Below are 20,858 nucleotides of genomic sequence, written 5' to 3' on the forward strand. Positions count from 1 at the left end.
AAGACTCTGTTGTGCCCACTTCTCTGGTACCCTAAGCATGTGCTTATTTTGCTTAAAGTGGTTGTAAATCTCGGACATGAAATATGATCAAAGCATATCCTTGTATAGTGTGCACTTGTCTCATTTCAAAGCACTGAGTGCGATTTCTCTCTGCTGCCTCGTTCCTCTGCTATCTGCATAAGTCATTTCTGACAGATTTTTCCCAATTCCAAGAGATAAAAAGGTAACAGGGGAGGGAGCTCCAGCACACAACCTCTGAACCCTGCAGTGTGCGACTTCCCCGCCATCTGCTTTCTAAAACTCAGACAAGCTGTATAAAGTCTGCACTTTGAACTTATGTAGAGGAGAAATGGCGGTAGATAAACAGGTACAACTTATGTAGGATTTATTTCATCTATTTGTATCACCTGATGCCAGTCACTTCACTGGGTATATGTAAAGGTTTACAACCACTTTAAAGGTTAATCCAGCTCTGCGGAGCTACTGTATATGAATAGGGCTCTGTTATTTTTCCAACTTTGCTTTGATTTTTTTTAAATGTTATGCATTCTAGTAAAGTGCCAGAGTAAAGCCACATTCACACTTTTGCATTTCAGTACAGTGTGTTGTTAAGAAAAAAATCTGCTTGCTGCATTTTTAGGGTGCCTCCAATCAGTGCAGCTTCCACTGGGATGGGTGACAGTGTATGCTCCACAAGTACAATACATGAACTTTGCATACGTATGTGTGTATTTAGCCTTTACATTATATGAAAGCAAAGCTTGGCAACAAAATTGTTAATTTATATATGTTTTGTTTTCCAAAATACAATTCGTAAGTTATTTCTTTTGTGTTTAATCATTTACTAGTTCAAGTGCCATATTTTGGATGGTAACATGAGTTGATGCTGACATCTAGTGGGGAGAAGGCATACTAAAATGTGCCAGTCTTTTTTTAAGTCATCTTCAGGATTTGTTATTAGGGTTAAGAAAAAAACAGTGTTGAAAGAATAGGAAGCTCCCATTTCTGAGTTTTTATACTGAACATGCTAGCTGCTTTGTTGCCCTGCTGATTCTGGGGTTTTATAAAATTTTTTGGTTACCGATCAAAAACAGATATTCAGATCTGCAGTTCTGACTTAATTTTAACTTAATTTAACTGAATTCTTGTTTTAAATTGGTTGTACAGGTAGAAGGTTTTACTTACTATTTAATGGACACACAAAGCTTGGCTCGGGATCGAGCCCACACGAGTGCCCTCATTGCAAGCGGCCCTGTATGAGGGTGCCCTCGGCAGGACGGAGGAGCCAAGAGTGCTGGTTAGGGTTGCCACCTTTTTCTTCAGGCCAAACCAAACACTTTAGTGGCACAGGGCAATTTTTTTTTTTTTTTTTACAGTAAACACATAGGATTATAAAAGACCCCAAAACATTTGGGTGCCACAAGGAGAGTAGTAATGCGGCTCATGAACAGTGGGTGTGGCCAAATTGCACTTAATGACCTCATCACCCCACCCTTCAGTGATGCCAAACCTACCCACAGACAGCCGTCTGCAGCTCCTGGACAGCAATAGATTTGTGTTTGACTGTCACGGTTACTTGGGGAGCCACAGCCCGGTCTGAATAATGTGTCCAGGTTTCAGGCGGACTGAAACCCAGACACATGATTCCAAACGCAGACTGTCCAGGTGAATCCTGGACAGGTGGCAACCCTAGCACTGGTGGGGGACCAGAGAAGAGAAGGATCAGGGCTGTTCTGTGCAAAACCATTACACAGAGCAGGTAAGTATAACATGTTTGCTATTTCAAAAAAAAAATAGGTTTACAATCACTTTAAGACAAGTATCTCAGAAAGCATTGAGCTTGAAAACTCTGCCAGACAGCTGTCTTTTTGCAAAAGCAGTCTTGCAAAAGCAGCAGTGAGAGAGCGGAGAGAGTCTCTGCTCTCGTACATATTGCTGGATCGAGCTTGGGCTCAGGTAAGTGCTTAGGGGGGCTGGGAGGAGTTGCTTGCAGAAGATTTTTGTTACCTTAAAGCAGTGGTCTTCAAACTGTGGCCCTGGGGCTGGATGCAGTCCTTTGCTTGCTTTTATCTGGCCCTTGGGGCACTATTCCATCCTGACTCCAACAATGGAACAGCATTCCTGCCACTGACACCAACAATGGGGCACAATTCCTCCCATTGACACAAATGATAGTATACAATTCCACCCAATGATACCAACAATGGGGCACTATTCCTCCCAGTGACATCAATGACAGGGCACTATTTCTCTCACTGACATATACAATAGGGCACAATTCCTCCCAAAAACACAAATGATAGTATACAATTCCTCCCACTGACACCAACAATGGGGCACAATTCCTTCCACTGACACCAACAATGGGGCACTATTCTTTCCACTGACACCAATGGTGGGGGACTATTGCTTCCACTGACACCAGAGTTGGGATACATCTCCTACTGATGGCACTAACCATGGGGCACTATTCCTCTAATTAACCCTAATGATGGGGCACTATTCCTTCCACTGACACCAATGACGGGGCACTATTCCTTCCACTGACATTTTCTTCTCTGGCTTCCCACAGTCCGGCCGCCTAAAATCTGAAAGACAGTTAACTGGCCCTTTGCTTAGAAAGTTTGGAGACCCCTGCCTTAAAGTGTTACTAAACCCACAACAGTATAATCAGTCTGTATATGCAGTAAATCGCGCTTATTTTACTCACTGTGGAACTTAAGGGGTTGATCCTCTGCACTGAGTAAAAAGGCTGTTTGATCCTGTATGTACAGATCCTCCTCTTTTTCCACTGACTCCAGAACATGTCCAGATAAGACAGAGCCTTTGGAGTAAGGCTGCACATGCTCAGTTTGGTGTGTATTGCTAGAGTTAGGGTTGCACCGATAACGATACTAGTATCTGTGCCGATACTGAGTATTTGCAGGAGTACTTGTACTCTTGCAAATGCTCCTGATGTTTGATCCGATACCTGGACACTCAGGGATGATTGGTGCGGTGCCAGGGGAAGTTATAATCACCGATTTCCCTGTGTGGCTTTCAATAAAGCAGCTGACAGACGCTTCTCCTCCCCGGCTTTCAGCTGCTTTATTGAAAACCACACAGGGAGATCAGTGATTGTAACTTCCCCTGCCATCGCACTGATTATCCCTGAGTAACCCCTGTGTCCTCCTCCGGCTCCCCTCTGTTTCCTCCTCTGTACTCCTCTAGTCCGTCTCCCGCACAGGGGGGGTGGCAGCGGAGTATCGCCGCCTTCCCATCTGGGGTGTGACGTTGGTTTGCCCCCCCCCAAAAAAAATATTGAGCACCAGCCCCCACTGCCGTAGACTACAATACACAGCCCCGGAATGGGTATATCATAACTCTCACAATAGTAAGCACACATTAGTCAGCGCAGCCACATGACTGTGTCAACAAATAAGAAGTTTAACTTAGGCTTCTTCATACGGTAAGGTGTCTAAGAAGAAAGAAGCGTGTCTCATTGGTTAGCGCAATCAAAAACGCATGACCAATGTGCGCTTGCTATTGCCAGCATTATGATGGATACTTCTTCTGGAGCTGTTTATTGTAGGACACGGTATATATCCTGCTACATCAGCAAAAAAAAATAAATAGTAGAATAAATATTTTTTGTAGTTTACTTTTAGCTTTTTATTATACTTAGATCCATGTAAGCCATTACTTCACGTGCTGCTTTCAGTTACTGTATACAGCTTCTCTTCTCTAAATATGTCTTGTTATTCAATTATATTTGCATGTATCCTGACAGACTCCACACACAGTCATGCAGTGTACCGATTTGTAATCTCCATTAATCCTGTGGACATCACTGAACTCAATGCCACACTTGGAAACTATATCCTACATGAGCCACTGAGAGCTTCACAGATCTTCCAGTCGGTATGGCTTGAACGTTTATTAAATATCATTAAATCATGTAATATTATCTACACTCTACTATACTCTGAAACTTGCTTGCTTTTATATATATATATATATATATACATATATATATATATATATATATATATTTTTTTTTTTTTTTTTTTTTTTTTTAGGTATGTGATGCTGCAATAAGAATCCTTTCCTTGATTGAAGAGTACCAGACTGAAGCACAGGTAGATAATCTGCTCTGAAAATCCAAAGGGCTGGTGATAAAACTGAAAATATTCAGCATGGACTCATTAGAAATGACTGAATCAATGTAGCTGCTGTAACAAATCTCACTACAGCAAATCCATATTGTGGAAGCTGATGAGGTAACAATGTGTGAGACCTATAGATGCCTACAGACTGTGACTGCTGGATGTACAGTATGTTAGGCATAGCAACCAGCAAAGACTTAGTGAACACTGATACATGCTTTCATTAAGTTTCATTCATGCTGATTTTTAAAGTGACCCTGTCAATGTGCCAATAAACGGTATTCCTGTTAAGAAAAAAAAGTGAACACGTTTGTTTCTTCAGAAATCGTTCCTTATGATTGAGTTGATCTTTGGATTCCCCTCTGTACTCAGTGGTTCCTTCTACTAACACTACAGGACCTGGCAGTGATGTAGGGATTGGTGTGAGGGACCACTGAGCACAGCAGGGGATCAGGAGATCAGCACCCTCAGACAGGTCAGCTTCTGAAGAAGCTTCAATTGGGAATTTCTCTGCTCATGCTGTTGATCTGTAGCTGCTTCAAAGTGAGTTTCTTTCTGACTTTGACACAACCCCAATTTCATTTAAACTTGATTCTTCTATCTTTTTGCAGGGCTTGTAACAATGAACAGGGTAATCTTGTGTACTCTCTCTGCAGATAAATGTAGTCCTGAAACTAACACACTTGCCTGAATTGCCTGGCTATCGCTTAAGCCTATGCAACTTCCCCTTGGACTACAAGTCTCAAAGACTTTATATGATGGAAGGAACAGTAACTGCAATATCTACGGTGACAAAGTACACTCAAGGAGCACAATTTCTCTGCTCAGAAACAAGGTGTCCTTTCTCTCAAGGTAAAAATTCACACATTAGTCTATTTTATTCACAAAAAATGTATAATTTTCGCTTCTCAGTCAGCCCCTCTTCACAGTTGTCCAGTGATTACTTGCTAAAATCTGTGCACTATTAGTATCCCAGTTGACTAATCTTTCAAAACTTAGGAATTTGCCAGTAACATGATATTCAGTGAGATCTTTTGTTAAAGCAAAGTAAACTATATCTGGGCACCACAAACTTTAAAATGCTGTTTTATAAACTTTTAATCCAAGTGAAGAGAACTCCAGGTGTAACCACTACTCCCACTGGAACACACACCTGAGTGCTATTCCCACCTCGCCTCTGTGGTATATAGTCAATTTAAGAAATGGCTGCACCAATAATGGTAATGATTAAGCACATCTCTGTTGTGTGAAACGCGTCTACCTTGACCACTGCTGGTGTCTGTTGCTGTTATTTTGGATGTTCCAATAAACCTTATTTGGAGCCCATGTAAGGTGCAGCCGTTTCTTACATTGATTATTCATTTTTAATATTTAAAGCAATCTCCCCCATCCATCCATGTCTCCATGCTTTATTTTGATGAGAAATCACACCCTAGCCTTTCTAGCTGTGGCCATCTTGAGTAAGGACAGATGATTCATGTAGCATTTATTTCCTAGAATCCATCTGCACTTAGCTCAGTCATGCAGGCAGGAGGATGTGCTTAGCTGAAAAAGCCCATTCTGAAAGAAAAAAAAATTACAATGAAGACTCCTGGGATATATATGACATCATTTTGGCCTAGACCAGAAAGCAGGAAGCACTGGAAGAAATGTAAAAAAAAGACATTTTAAAGCAAGGAAATATAATATACTATTCTATCCATTTATTAATGCTAGCAACATAAGGATTAAAAACTGTTAATGTTAACTGAGAGAGTGAAGTTCCTCTTTAACAGCAAAGAAAGGGATTCCTCACAGTAAGAATGTTAATGCTCTGTTATTCTCACTAGAAATAACACATCAAGCTATGAACAATAGAATTCAATGTTGTGATCGATCTTGAGAATTAATCCAAAGGCCGGCGATGACAGCAAAATTACACTTTCTCTCACTGTATGGTTAAATTGGCAAACATCTTCCACAGTGATTTTATTTTACATTCTGCTCTGTAGTAGAATCTTAATTACTTCCCACCAGGCCAGCCATACATATATGCATCAGCGGGGTTGTGGACTTTAACAACAAGCTGCCACACATGCGTGAAGTCATCCGTTGTTGTGCTGGTAACATGTTCACTTGTCTTCATCAGCACTGTGACCACACTGTCACTGTCAGCTCCCGGTCAATGTTTATGATTGAGAACCAATGAGGTGGCTCTCAATAATGAGATCACTGTAACAATCACAATAATCATACATTGCCTCTGACATTACAAACTTTTAAAGAGTTGCTCCTGGCAGCTGAAGATGGTTTAAATTGAATCTGCATTTTGTCTATGCAGGGAAAAGCAACAAATTCACTTCCCCTGGTCAATTTGCCCACAACAGCAATGAAAGGAATTCCTTTGTAAGCACCAAGTTGGTCTGAATGGAGCTTATGCAAGGCTAAGCACTCTCTCCAAACCCCCACCTAACAGCACTTAGCCCTGCAAATTGGCTGTTCAGGCACCAATTTCTCCATTGTGGGAAGAAGGTAAAGAGTCACAACATGATTAACTATAAACCTAAACCGGGCCATTTGTAGGGAGGTACAGGCAACCCTCTTGTACAAGGCCAGGGGCCCCATCAGGTCAGCAGGGTGCCTGGCAGCTTTGACATTTCCCACAGTAAACTAGGATATAGCGCTGAACCTAGCCCTACCCTTCAGCGGATGGCTAGACAATAGAGTACTGACAGGGTAGTGTAGGTGTGGCTTTAATAAAACATGTCCCTCCAAAGGGACAGGGACACGAAAGTATGTCTAGTCAAGCCAGTATTCTTACCGGCTTGATTACTGCTAAGCAGTGTTTGTATGTTTCTCCGCCCCCTTGTTTGGGAAGCTCCAGCTGGGTGACATGGAGAAGAGAACAGAAGGGGAGTTCTGACAGTTATGAGAGAACCAACTATAATACATACTCATGGTCCACTGATAACTATAGTGATCTACCTTTAACTGGGTACTGTACCTTCATTTACCTAACCCCGTGCTGTGGAATATCAGTGCACTGTATTATCAAATACCTACATCAGAGCACTGTACTGGTATAGGATGATATTAGTTCACTGCACAATAATATACCTCTTCTATAATACAACTCTGTGTGTCCTGTAAAACCATTGTATCAGTGCACTGATCTGTACTATACCTCTCTCTTTACACATTGTTGTAAAAGCAATATATTAGTGCACTGTGCTGTAATACCAGAAAATCAGTGCACTGTGATATAATATGCCCTTGTGATCTATACTGTAATACCATCATATGAGTACCCTGTGCACAATTCTATAATATCATTAAGTCAATGCACTATACTATAATAAAGCTCTCTCTGTGCTATTACTACTATTATGTCACTGTGCTGTGCTGTGAAGTGTACCAATATAGTGCACTGTGCTATAATTTGCACCCGTGCGTTGTACTGTAATATTATTATATCAGTGTATTGTAATATACCTCTCTCTGTGTGCTGTGCTGTAATGCCATTATATCAATGCACTCCACTAAAATAATTATTTCCCCATACACTGTGCTGTAATTATAGCAGACCACTGTGCTCAAGGCTGCTGATACAGGACTACTTCCTCCACCGCTCTATCTGGCTTGGTCTTGAGTGGGTAAGCAGGGGGGGCACAGGCCCAGCAGAGGCTGACTGTAGGCATCCTTATTGCACCATCATTTCAGCAGAGTGCAAGAGAACAGCAAAGCGTCAGTCCAAATCTTTCTTCTGCTTACCTCCTCTTCCCACACCATGGGATGGAAGGGGCCCTGTCAGGTAAACCGTAAGGGGCCCTATAATATTTAATTGCAGCCCTGCACATAAGTACTGGATAATATGTCTTTACTTTTGCCAGGATAGGAATAAGGAGGTGAAGATACTGGATACAGGAATGGGCAGGCAGCATTTAAGTGAAGATGCTGCTTTGCCTAGCAAACACAGCTTTGCTTAAAAATAAAAAAATAAATGTTCAACTTAATGCACTTTACTAATTATATTATTATGATTATGTCAATTAGATTTTCAGTATATCCGAGTCCACATACCCGGGGCTACAGAATTAGCCACTGTAGGACAAGACTTTATGTGCGATTTATGTTCATCACCACTAAAGGAAGACATGAAGTATAGAGTTCTTGGTGGTATGTGCTATGGTTTAGAAGTTGTATTTCACATAAGCCTATATATTTGTCTATAGACAAAAAAATAAAGTTAACTTTTATATTGTGTGCTCAGATAAACAGGTGGTTGAGTTAACAGATGCAAAGTCATTACATGTTCTCCAGGGAAAATATGCAACCTATGAGAAAAGCCGATTCCAGTCATATGCTGTATATGTCAGAGGTAACATCTTTTGTATTTGTTGGCCCTTTATGTTCCCATTAAAAATAGTAAGCACCATAATGCCGTGTACACGCGACTGGACTTTTCCACGGCAAAGGTCCCACGGAACGAATCCGCCGGACAATTCGATCGTGTGTGGGCTTCATCGGACCTTTGCTGTCCAAAAATCAGACGGACTTTAGAAATAGAACATGTTTCAAATCTTTCCGACGGACTCGAGTCCGGTCGAAAAATCAGTTAGTCTGTATGCTAGTCCAACGGACGAACAACGACGCAATGGCAGCTATTGGCTACTGGCTATGAACTTCCTTATTCTAGTCCGGTCGTACGTCATCACGTTTGAATCAGTCGGACTTTGGTGTGATCGTGTGTAGGCAAGTCTGTTGCGTCGGAACTCCGTCGAAAGTCCGTCAAAAAGTCCTTCGGAGTTCAGTCCGTCGAAAGTCCGCTCGTGTGTACACGGCATAAGGGTCCTTTTACACCAGATGTGTTGGCACAATTATTTCAGCTCATGCCAAAGCAAGGAGCTGTAAAAAATAAGAGATGTGAATTGGAGCAGTTCACACTGATGTTAACGTAAGGAAAAGCATAGTGATGCCTGTTAGCACAACAAAACACACATCAGCACACAGGTAAAACAGGAGGCCTACACAACTTTGGCTCCTCTACCATGATGTAGACCCTTTGCAGGTTCCAGAAAGTAAGAAGAAAGGTGCACGTTAAAACACAACACACAGCAATGCAGCATGCCAGCACATGTGTGTTTTCTTGCACTTAATGCACACATTGTGGTGTGAATGGACCCCATTAAACATACATTACATTAGGTTACATGCATTTTGAACTTCTTTTTCTGATTGCAAGTGTCTTAATATCTACACCGAAAATTCGAAATCATTTAATCTAAATAACATGTTTTTTTTCTTTTACTTGTAGATGAGTTAATTAACAGGATGAAAATAGGGGGAAGGTATAGAGTAGTAGGAATTCCAGTATGTGGGCCTGATGGTTCTCAACTATCTTTTTGCATAGAAGCAAATAATATTCATCAGTACATAGCAGAAAGTGAGTGCAGTACCCTCCAGGAATACAGTACATTGTTTCTTCTTTCATATACTGTGTGTGTGTGTGTATATATATATATATATATATATATATATATATATATATATATATACATATATATATATATATATATACAGTATATCTTATAAGCCAAGCTAAAATGATTGTGTCAGTGAGAAAGAAGATAAATAAGGAATGTTTCTTATAACTAAGGTCATATTCCTATGGTATACTTTGTGATTTTAGACTTCCTGGTTTGTTTGTTTTTTCTGCTTGAGGTGATTGTAGCTGTATTAGTGCACTTGCAACAGAAACAATTGAGTACTGTCTGTGATACCTTTTTTATTTGCAGTTACATGCATTTTTTAAGGACAAGCTTTCAAGATATGTCCCCTTCTTCAAGGTTAAAGCAGTATTATGCTTGGACATTGAAGAAGGGGACATAACCCGAAAGCTTGTACTGAAAAAATGGTATGTTAGTGCAAATAAAAAGTATTACGAACAGTACTCAATTGTTTCTGTTTTTTTTTATTCTTTATTTATCCAAGGCAACAAACACAGTAATATAGAAATACAGAGAAGTATTACATATCAAAATTACTTGATTTGGAGAGTCTAGGATCACATTATTCAACAGTAAATTGATCTCAACTAGAATGGTGTTATCATTACAGATAGGGCTTTACACCTTCAGTACTGGCCCTGTGCTTACTTTGGGAATTCTCCAATCATCCTACAGAGCTAGGTTCCCATTATTTCTTTGCATTTATCTGAGAATTCGAATTGGGTCTAACAAGAACCATGTCTTATGAAAACAGTCCTCCTGCTTCCTAAGAAACATCATAAGGTCTTCCATTTACACAATGTCCATTACTGTTTTAAACCATTATTATAGGGGGCAGGGGGATTTTCAGTGAGATGGGATATAGGCCCTGGCAGCATCTTATTAAGATGAATTACCAAAAAATGGTGGTATTTCTGCCTTGTGACTGAACTGAGATGTAGTAGACATGCTGCTAGATTGTCTGCAAGGAATATTCCAATAAGTTCTGCAATTAAGTGATTGTAAATCCATACCTTTTAAAACAACACATTCAGTTTAAAATGGAAAAGAAAGGCAAAACATTTTTGTATAGATATATACAAATAAAAAACATTATAAATAACTTTTTCCCCTTTTTTATAAGTGATCACATTCCCTCCTTTCTCAGGTGCATAAGAGCTGGGTGAGGAGAAACACCAGCACACAGAGCTTCCAAGTCTGATCATTGGAGGAGAGCAGGCTGAGTTCCCAGAACAGCTAGAGAACTGACCACAGTGCGTTCTCCTGCTTAGTGTGGTCAGTTTTTAATAGGAAAGCAGAGGGACTGGCAGGAACACCAGGGATTTTCACACAAAGAAAGCAATACAAGAAGAGCAGAAGACTTTTTCATACAAGTACAAGTACAGCAGGCACATATCAGGAACATGAAATGTTGAGTTTGCATATTCTTTAAAGTGGTTGTAAACCCTTACAGACCACTTTTACCTACAGGTAAGCCTAGATTAAGGCTTACCTGTAGGTGGAAGAAATATCTCCTAAACCCACACGGTTTAGGAGATATTTGCAAAAGACAGGCACCGATGTCTACGGCGCATGCGCCGTAGACAAAGGCGTGCAGGCGCACTGGGCGTGCCGTTTCTAACGGCGATCGTGCCATTAGTGGCGGCTCCCGCGCCCATGCGCGGGAGTGACGTCAATGCGGCTCCGGCCAATCACAGCGCCGGAGCCGCAATACCCGGTAGGAAGATGGACGTTTCGTGGGAGAGGGGACAGCGGTGACATTGCGGGCTCCTGTGTCAGGTAAGTGACACATAATGGGCTACTATGCGATGCATAGTAGCGCATTATGCTTTACCTTTGCAGGTAAACAAAGAGGAAGTAAAACCCATCAGATTCACACTTGGGCACTTGTGGCTACTTTAAACTGAAATGTCAGTTGGTCTTATCCTTTATGAGCAAAGAATGTCTTGTACAAGGACATTTGTGGATGTAACAACTGTCTATACCTTATGGTGATATCTTTATATCTTGATTTTTCTGTTAGGTTCTCTGACCATAAGTGAGCCACTTCAAGAACTTTATGCAAAGACTTTTGGTTCCCCATGGATTTTCACAGGAGTACTTGCAAATATCTTTGCTTCACAAGTTGTCCCAGTGGGGACATACAATACACTTAAACTCTGCCTGCTACTCAGCCTTGTACAAACATGTAATGAAGATGAAGACATTGGAAATACCATCGACCTTTTGGTAGTGACACGTGAGACATTAATTGTGGAGAGGTATTTTAATTAAACTGTATCTAAACCCAAAAACAAAAATGTAATATATTGCAGGCTGCCAATCCATAGTTGTGGTGGCTGCATTCGTTTTCTTTATTTTCACTTGGTGATTCTGTCAATAACACATGGGTTAATTTACTAAAACTGGAGAGTGCAAAATCTGGTGCAGCGCTGTATTTAAAATCAATCAGCTTCTTCAATTAACTTTGACAGTAAGGCCCCTTTCAGGCAGAATGGATCCGTTCAATCTCTCCACTGAGCCGGCAGATGACAGGTCCATGTCCGCTCCGCAATGCAGAGTGGACACAACCCGCTCTCCTCTCTGTGGTGGTCAGATGGAAACCGATTGCATGTCCATTTACATCTGATTTTCATCTGATCCGATACGCCTGACGTATCCGCATCCAGCTGTTTTAAGCAGACACATGTCCCCTGGCATCTGCCGCCCCATAGAGAGCTATGGATGGTCCGATCGGGTCCGCCTGATAAAAATGGAAAGGCGGACACGATCGGTCCACTGGTGTGAAAGGGGCCTAAAACCTGGAAGTTGATTGGTTTTTATGCAAAGCTGCACCAGATTTAGCATTCTCTTGTGTTAGTAAATCAACCTCACATCTCCTCTCCTAGGATGACAATGCTCACTCCCTCTTCTGTATAACAAAAGAAACAGAATAGGATTACATGATTGCACCGTTTTCCTTCTCTCCATAACACAGAAGGGTGTGGTTCTGTAGTCTTCGAAGATAGCTGAGAACAATGTAGCTGATATTAGTCACAGGCATAGGGCACAAACAAGTTCTCAGCTAACACATTTTCTGAAAAGATCAACAGGTATTTTTTGCATATATCGAACAGATATAACAAAACACTTTCAATCCTATATTTAACAGATCAAATGGGTGTAAATAAGAGAAGTTAATTGTTAGGATTTTCGTTCCCCCTTAAAATGTACATTGCCAAATGCTTATCAAAGACACGTTATTGTGAGTAAATGTTTATTCCATGCAAGTTAACACCCATCTCCATCTTTTGGCATATCTTATATTTAAAAGGAATTGTATAGTGGTTTTTGTTTTCCTTATTTATTATGGTCAGTGCATATTAATAATACCTAAAAAAGTTAAAGTAGGCAAACCTTTTTTTTCCCATTTTGGATAAAATAAGGGAGGGTTATAACCCTCACTGTCATTTTTTGTTTTTGCCATGTTTATCCCACTGGGGAGCTTTACCTCCACTTCCTTTCATAGCCAAAACAGGAAGTAAGAGGAAATCCCTGCAAATTAAGGGAATCTCTTGGGTACCCCCAAGTCACCAGAACTAGTGTCCCCTTTGGAAGATTTCCCCTCTATTCCTGTTCTGGGGACAACCCAAAATTTGGAATTTTCTTTTCTTTCACTGTCAATAATAATAGTAAACAGGATAAATAGAGAGGGTGACTCACCCTAAAGGGGACACAGACAACAATAAAAACTGATGAGACTGTTGTAATCCATCACCCCCCTGTCCAAAAGTAAAAAAAAAAAAAAAAAAAAAAAAAAGTTTTGCCTTTAGTTATACTTTAAAGTGGTATTAAAGGTTCAGATTTAAAAATATATAAATAATAACAAACCTGCTCTGTGCAGTAGTTTTACACAGAGCAGCCCCGATCCTCCTCTTCTTTTACCGACACCCCTCCCCCCCCCTCTTTGACCAGTGCCCCCAATAGCAAGCCACTAGCTAAGGGGGCACTGGTGTGTGCTCACTCCTGAGCCTAGCTCTATGTGCCCATAAGACACATAGAGCTGTGTTTCAGCCACGCCACTGCTCTCTCCCCATTGGCTCATTGGTTGTGATTGACAGCAGTGAGAGCCAATGGCTCCCGCTGCTGTCTCAGCCAATGAGGAGAGGGAGTCTCGGGACAGTCGAGTCTCTCGTGCATATCATTGGACCAAGAGGGGGCTCGGGTGAGTATTAGGAGGACTGTGGGGGGAGCAGCACACAGAAGGTTTTTTACTTTCATGCATAGAATGCATGAAGGTAAAACACCTTCAGCCTTTACAACCACTTTAAAGGTCTCAATAAATCGCAAAGCTATTATCAGTGGCGTTGCTATGGGGGTGCGGGCCACACCGGGTGACACCCGCTAGGGGGGGTGACACCAGGGCCGTGGCCCACCGCTACACACTGTACTCAATTGCTTCTGCTTGCAGAACAGCAGTGGAGAGGTGCAAGCAGGGCACCAACCGTGTGGGGGAGGCTGCCTGTTATACTCCCTCATGTTAAGCTGCCCCTTGGATCTCCAATATCTCCGGAGGCAGCCAGAGTTGGTGGGCGGAGCTGGGGGTGTGGCTGCCTCCTCCACTCCCCCCACAGACTCCTTCATTCTGGCTGATCCCACAGCTGAAGGAGAAAGAGGCGAGGACACAGCAACCCGAGTGTCTTCATCTCCGGGCATGCTGTAAGTTACTGCACATGTCACTACATAGAGTCCTAACCTGGCACTCTAGCACCCCAGCCTGCCCTATAGCACCCCAGCCTGCCCTATGCCACCCCAACCTGCCCTATGTCACCGCAACCTGCCCTATGCCACCGCAACCTGCCGTATGTCACCACAACCTGCCCTATAACACCCCAGCCTGCCCTATGCTACCCCCAACCTGCCCTATGTCACCCCAACCTGCCCTATATCACCCCAACCTGCCCTATATTACCCAAACCTGCCTTATACCACCCTAACCTGCACTATACCACCCTATAGTATCATTTACAGGGGCCATTTGGGGGTCCGCCCCGTGAACGTGCGCTACCTGCAGGGTGCTGGGCAGGATAGACAGGAGGGGGGGTGACACCATCCCTAGTGACGCCACTGGCTATGATACACTCATATTCCTTCTTTTCATTTTTTTTGTTATTTTCTTTCAAAGAAATTTAGTTCATAAAAACTTTCTGTCTAACTCCTGAATATACTCACTATTAACAATGATTGGGGATTTTAAAATGTTTGATTTTAACCAAATCCAAGTTTAAGAATATTATAATTGGGAAGTATATATCTATGCTATAGAAAGAATTAGGAAGTTATGTATTCCAGGCGCTACGCCAGAGGAATTGTGGTTAGTAAAGAAAAAGAGAAGTAACTGTGTTGTGTAATCCTATGCACTAGGGAAAATATATACTTCGGGTGAGATAAGGATTTAAGAATATGGAAAAGGGTGTTCAAAGGTGTTTGAGGGGAAAATATGCATATTGTGTTTTCTTGTTTTGGGATTAGAGGTTGTTAGGCCCGTGTTCCTGATAATATATATTTCCCTAAAAGTTTGGGGTTAAATTAAAATTGATAATGGGATTTTTGGTAAAAAAGTGTAAAACTATAAATGTTTCTCAGTGACGTGTCACACTCACTATTATTCATTTGCATTTGTACACTGATTCGTTTTACAACAATGGGGAAAAAGTGTAAAAATAAAAAAAGAGCAGATGACATCTGTTTTTCAGACTGATGAGTTACAGTGTGAGCCTTCTACCACGTGGAGTGCGACATACACCTTTCAGTGACATCTTTGCTACTGTAAGAAAAGATGAACATGGGACAGGGACTGCTATTATCCATGCTGGCAGTGCTTTAATGGCAAAAGGAGGAGTCTGCTTTATTGGAGATATAAATTCACATAAAAAAGACAAGCTTGACCATTTAAAGTCCGGTAACTATAAAATAATAACATTAAACTCAGTTCCAGCGATCCATTAATCAGTGATGAGCTGCTAATAGTGCTTTTTGTCATAGTTTTGGAGAGTAGAAACATGGCTGTGTTCATACCTGGGAAGAAATATGGAATAGATGTGGATCAACAGCTATTTATACCTCTTCAGTGTAATTTCTGGGCATATGCCGATTTCTCTTTTAAGAAGTGCAATCCAAGAGAAAACACCTTTATTGGACAGATGGTAAGTAAAGTGAAGAATGGTTTGCAAACAGCACAAACACACAATGAAAAAAACAAAAGAAAAAAAATTGGTAGCAAGTTATCAAAAAGAGGGACTGCAAGAATTCAGCAAAATCTATGTTTCAGAGCTTATCTTATCTTATAGTCAGAGAACACATGACTTTTACTTACAAGAGTACTTGATGGTAAATACTTCTGACTAAAATTAACTTATAATAATTAAAGTAGAACTAAAGGCAATTATTTCCATGTTTAATAGAGTAAGGGAGGGTTATAACCCCTGTCACTTTTATTTTTGCCATCTGTGTCTTATTGGGGAGATTTCCCTTCACTTTCTGTCCCAGAGTGAAATAATTCCTGGTTGTCCCCAAAGTCACCAGAACTAGTGTCCCCATTGGAAGATTTCCCATCTGTTACGGGTTCTGGGGACAACCCAAAATACAAGTTTTTCTTTTACTTTCACTTTCAGTGGTAATGGTAAACATAACAAATAGAGAGAATCCCCCTGATGTGGGGCAATAAAACCTTACAGGTGTCCCGATTTCTTTTCTGTCTACTCTATCCAAAACATTTTAAAACGTTTTGCTTTTAGTTATACTTAAGGGGAATAATGCTTATTATTGGGAACAGCAATGCCAGGATCCATACATACAGTCATCTATATTTACAAACCTAGTACTTGATAAAAGTCTGAGTGCATAGAGTCATCTAGCACATCTGTACATGCATCAGGGAACACTGGAGTCAGCACTATAGTTTCAACACTCCCTAAAGGGATCTAGGTTTCCTTCATTTACGCTCTAAAACATAGAATACCTATACATATTATCTTAAACAGTTTTATTGCAGATCTGTAGGTACTTTGGACCTGTAGATAATAACGCTATTCTTACCAGGTCTCTTGCTGGACTTTTTTTTTAATTGAGTGCTAAATGAGGGGGGTAGCATTTACTTCTGTAGCACTGACCTCAAATGAGCTGCTAGATTTTACCAGGCTCTCCTGCTTTCCAAACAGTGATCTATCATGGAGCTGAACTCAGATGCTCATCAACCCACCAGCAGTAACAAACAAACAGGCTTCAAGGACACCAATTGTTATTTTTTTTGCGAAAACTTATTGACTCAGTGTCTAAGGAGACGAGAGGGTTAGGGATACAGGATAACGTAAAACAACAAAAATACATCAGACCTTCTTTATAGCATCAAACTTGATGGTGGTTCTTATGTCTCAAAGGTTAAACTATCAGTTAGAAATGAATCCTTTTACAAGCATCTAATTGGTGTTCCTAAAATCTTCAGTAGTATTCTTCCAAAAACAATGGATACTTTAAATACTGTTATTTATGGCCCTAGTTACAGCAGTAGCAGCCTGGTTCTTAGGTCCCATGCAGGCAATCACAGATATCTTAAAGAGCTGAGAGCTGCGGCCTGCATGCAATCTGGCAGCAAGCAAGATTTTAGAACCTAAACTTTCCTGGACATTCTTATGTACAGCAGATCCCTTAGAATATGATCCATCAGGCTGCCATTTTCTTGATACTTCAAGCCAGCTCAGATTCCTTGAGCATGGACTCTGGATTGCTTCTCCAGGGAAAAGGTCTTGGAGGCCAGTGCTGAACCTCTCCCTTACAGGCATCCACCCCAGGCAGCAGACCAGGGAGGTAAGGAAACACTTTTCACGTGGACTCCCATCCCAGCACACAACACTCTTAAGTGATTGTCAAAGGCAAAATAAATAATCAAAACCCAATAGGTTGTAAATTCTCACTGGAGAACACTCCCCATTAGCAGGCAGAACAGTCAATATCCAGGGCTTAGGAGAAACCCAACAGACACAAATAAGATAAACAAACGGAGATCTGGCATTCTACAGGCTAGCTTTAAACACTAAAATTTGTTAGGAGCATTCCAGTTTATGGCAAGGTTTCTACACTATAATCATATGATCAGCCTCACAGTTATGGTAAGAAACATTACATTCCAGCATACTTTTAGATGTGCAATATCTAACCCAATTACGGTGCACATATTGCAAGAAACTTAAAGCGGGGTTCCACCCAAATTTTGAACAATATCTGTATGTATTCTCTTCCTTGCCTAGATGCTGACATGCCATTTAAAAAAATTTAAATCGCCGTAATTACCTTTTATTTTTCTATTCTTCTTTGCACTTCCTGGTTCTCCTCCCGTGGGAGTAGGCGTGTTTCTAGCCTCTCTCAGACTCCGCACAGCCTCCTGGGAGCTAGTCTCAGGCTTCCCAGGATGCCACTGAGCATGTGCGGGAACGAGCGGTGAATGCTGGGAGCACAGCATTCACCGCATCCAGGAAATAAATGCTTGTGGGCTTCAAATGCCCACAATGAAGATGGAAACCGCCTGCAGTGAATAATATAAGTTATTCTTTCCGACGAAATCTGACACAGGCGGACATATTACACACAATATGTGAGTATGTAATGCTGAGAAGAAAAGTTTGTGAATGAACTCAAAAAAAAAAAAAAACGATAGATAGGTGGACCCCCGCTTTAAACAAATTTCAGGGAAGCTATATAGCAGGGATATGCAATTAGCGGACCTCCAGCTGTTGCAAAACTACAAGTCCCATCATGCCTCTGCCTCTGGGTGTCATGCTTGTGGCTGTCAGAATCTTGCTATGCCTCATGGGATTTGTAGTTCTGCAACAGCTGGAGGTCCGCTAATTGCATATCCCTGCTATATAGTATATTCCATGTCAGAGACATGTGGATACATTTGTAAATCTGTTGTATGGTTACCATGAAAACTTAGAATGCATTAAGTGAAATATTCTCATTACCTATTCAGGATTTAAGTATGATACCAATCAACGTCATGGATGCATTTGGAATGTTGGTTTACTGCAATGAGTCATCTCTTAGTCACCCAACTGTGCCTCTTGTACAACACAGCCTACTAAGGGCAGTAAATCCTGGATCGTCTCTCTGCCCTGCATCTGAACAGTTCACCACACAAGACTTTGAAGAGGTAGCTAGCACACAATCAACGATTTATGCATCTATCATTTTAAACATTATTGCTACTTTTTTTTTTATAACTGATGTGAATGTTTGATGTTACAACATAACATATAGGTAATTATCTCTATGAAGAGAAGAACATTACATCAATAACATTAACTCCTCGTTTGGTGTATAAAAAATCAGATTGAATGACTACATGTCATCATGTCATGCGGTTTGATCTCACAAGAGCCAACAGTAAAATACAAAACACAATGTGACACTTCAAATAAAGTTAAACAAGGAAGCAGGGCAATGTGCTAAAGCGAATATGACACTGCTCCCTACAGCAGCCAACACTGACAATAGCCTGTACAGCAAAACGCAGTGTTTTACCATGCAGGCTACTTTGAACGTAGCCTAAAGATAACATCAAATATACGACATATGTCCAGAAAAAGTCCAGCCTCTGTTAATATTTCGAGAACGGTTTGTGCATCTTTGATGTAACCTGTCAGCCAAGGAGAGTGAACTGGAATGCACGTGTGAACAATGATGACTTTGACTTTTCTAGTCTAGTGGGGGCCCTAGACGCCATTAAGTGAGCAAATGTACTGAATGAGTAGAGCAACGAATCTGCATCAAATTTTGTGTTATGCTTGAACATTCCTTTGCAGAAACTATTTGGATGATTCAGAAGGCTTTCGGGAAAGATGTAATGAGTGCCATGCAAATAAAAGTGTGGCATCCACCACCCCCCCAACTATAGTAGCTGACCTGATTAGGGGGGTGTGTTGCTGTGTCCACCACCCCCCCACCTAAAGTAGCTGACCTTATTGGGGGGGGGGGGGGGGTGTTGCTGTGTCCACCACCCCCCCACCTATAGTAGCTGACCTGATTGGGGGGGTGTTGCTGTGTCCACCACCACCCCCCCCCCCCCCCACCTATAGTATCTGACCTGAATGGGAGTGGGGGGGTTGCTGTGTCCACCACCCCACCCACCTATAGTAGCTGACCTGATTGGGGGGGGGGGGATGTTGCTGTGTCCACCACCACCACCCCCCCACCTATAGTAGCTGAACTGATTGGGGGGGGTGTTCTGTGTCCACCACCCCCCACCTATAGTAGCGGACCTGATTGGGGGGGGTTGCTGTGTCCACAACCCCCACACCTATAGTTGCTGACCTGATTGGTTGTGGGGGGGGTGTTGCTGTGTCCACCACCCCCCCACCTATAGTAGCTGACCTTATTGGGGGGGTGTTGCTGTGTCCACCCCCCCCCCACCTGTAGTAGCTAACCTGATTGGGGGAGTGGTGGTGTTGCTCTGTCCACCACGACCCCACCTATAGTAGCTGACCTTATTGGGGGGGGGGTGTTGCTGTATCCACCACCCCCCACCTATAGTAGCTGACCTGATTGGGGGGGTGGGGTGTTGCTGTGTCCTCCACCCTCCCCCCACACTTAAAGTAGCTGAACTGATGGGGGGGTGGTGTTGCTGTGTCCACCACCCCCCCACCTATAGTAGCTGAACTGATTGGGGGGGGGGGGGTGTTGCTGTGTCCACCACCCCCCCACCTATAGTAGCTGAACTGACTGGGGGGTGTTGCTGTGTCCACCGACCCCACTTATAGTAGCTGAACTGATGGGGGGTGGTGTTGCTGTGTCCACCCCCCCACCTATAGTAGCTGAACTGATTGGGGGGGTGTTGCTGTGTCCACCACCCCCCCCACCTATAGTAGCTGACCTGATTGGGGGGGGGTGTTGGTGTGTCCACCACCCCCCCCCACCTATACGAGCTGAGCTGATTGGGGGGGGGTGGTATTGCTGTGTCCACCGCCCCCACCTAAAGTAGCTGAACTGATTAGGGGGGTGGTGTTGCTGTGTCCACCACCCCCTCACCTATAGTAGTTGACCTGATTGTGGGGTTGTTGCTGTGTCCACCCCCCCCCACCTATAGTAGCTGACCTGATTGGGGGGGTGTTGCTGTATCCACCCCCCACCTAAAGTAGCTGAACTGATGGGGGGGGGGGGGTGTTGCTGTGTCCACCACCCCCCCACCTATAAT

At 42.3% G+C, this 20,858-nt stretch overlaps 1 protein-coding gene across 1 annotated transcript in view; it reads left to right on the top strand.

Moving 5' to 3' along the window:
* The window catches only part of MCMDC2 (minichromosome maintenance domain containing 2), a 96,679-nt gene that overhangs the window by 12,567 nt on the left and 63,254 nt on the right, over positions 1 to 20,858 (top strand). Inside the window, exons 2-11 of the mRNA XM_073631762.1 lie at positions 3,770 to 3,900; positions 4,059 to 4,118; positions 4,802 to 4,997; positions 8,178 to 8,300; positions 8,395 to 8,502; positions 9,439 to 9,567; positions 11,655 to 11,892; positions 15,367 to 15,572; positions 15,656 to 15,816; positions 18,639 to 18,818. Of these exons, the coding sequence (XP_073487863.1) occupies positions 3,770 to 3,900; positions 4,059 to 4,118; positions 4,802 to 4,997; positions 8,178 to 8,300; positions 8,395 to 8,502; positions 9,439 to 9,567; positions 11,655 to 11,892; positions 15,367 to 15,572; positions 15,656 to 15,816; positions 18,639 to 18,818 (1,532 nt within the window). The remainder of the gene's footprint in view (positions 1 to 3,769; positions 3,901 to 4,058; positions 4,119 to 4,801; positions 4,998 to 8,177; positions 8,301 to 8,394; positions 8,503 to 9,438; positions 9,568 to 11,654; positions 11,893 to 15,366; positions 15,573 to 15,655; positions 15,817 to 18,638; positions 18,819 to 20,858) is intronic.

Source organism: Aquarana catesbeiana, linkage group LG05 (genome assembly GCF_042186555.1).
Source record: "Aquarana catesbeiana isolate 2022-GZ linkage group LG05, ASM4218655v1, whole genome shotgun sequence".
Classification (NCBI taxonomy): domain Eukaryota; kingdom Metazoa; phylum Chordata; class Amphibia; order Anura; family Ranidae; genus Aquarana; species Aquarana catesbeiana.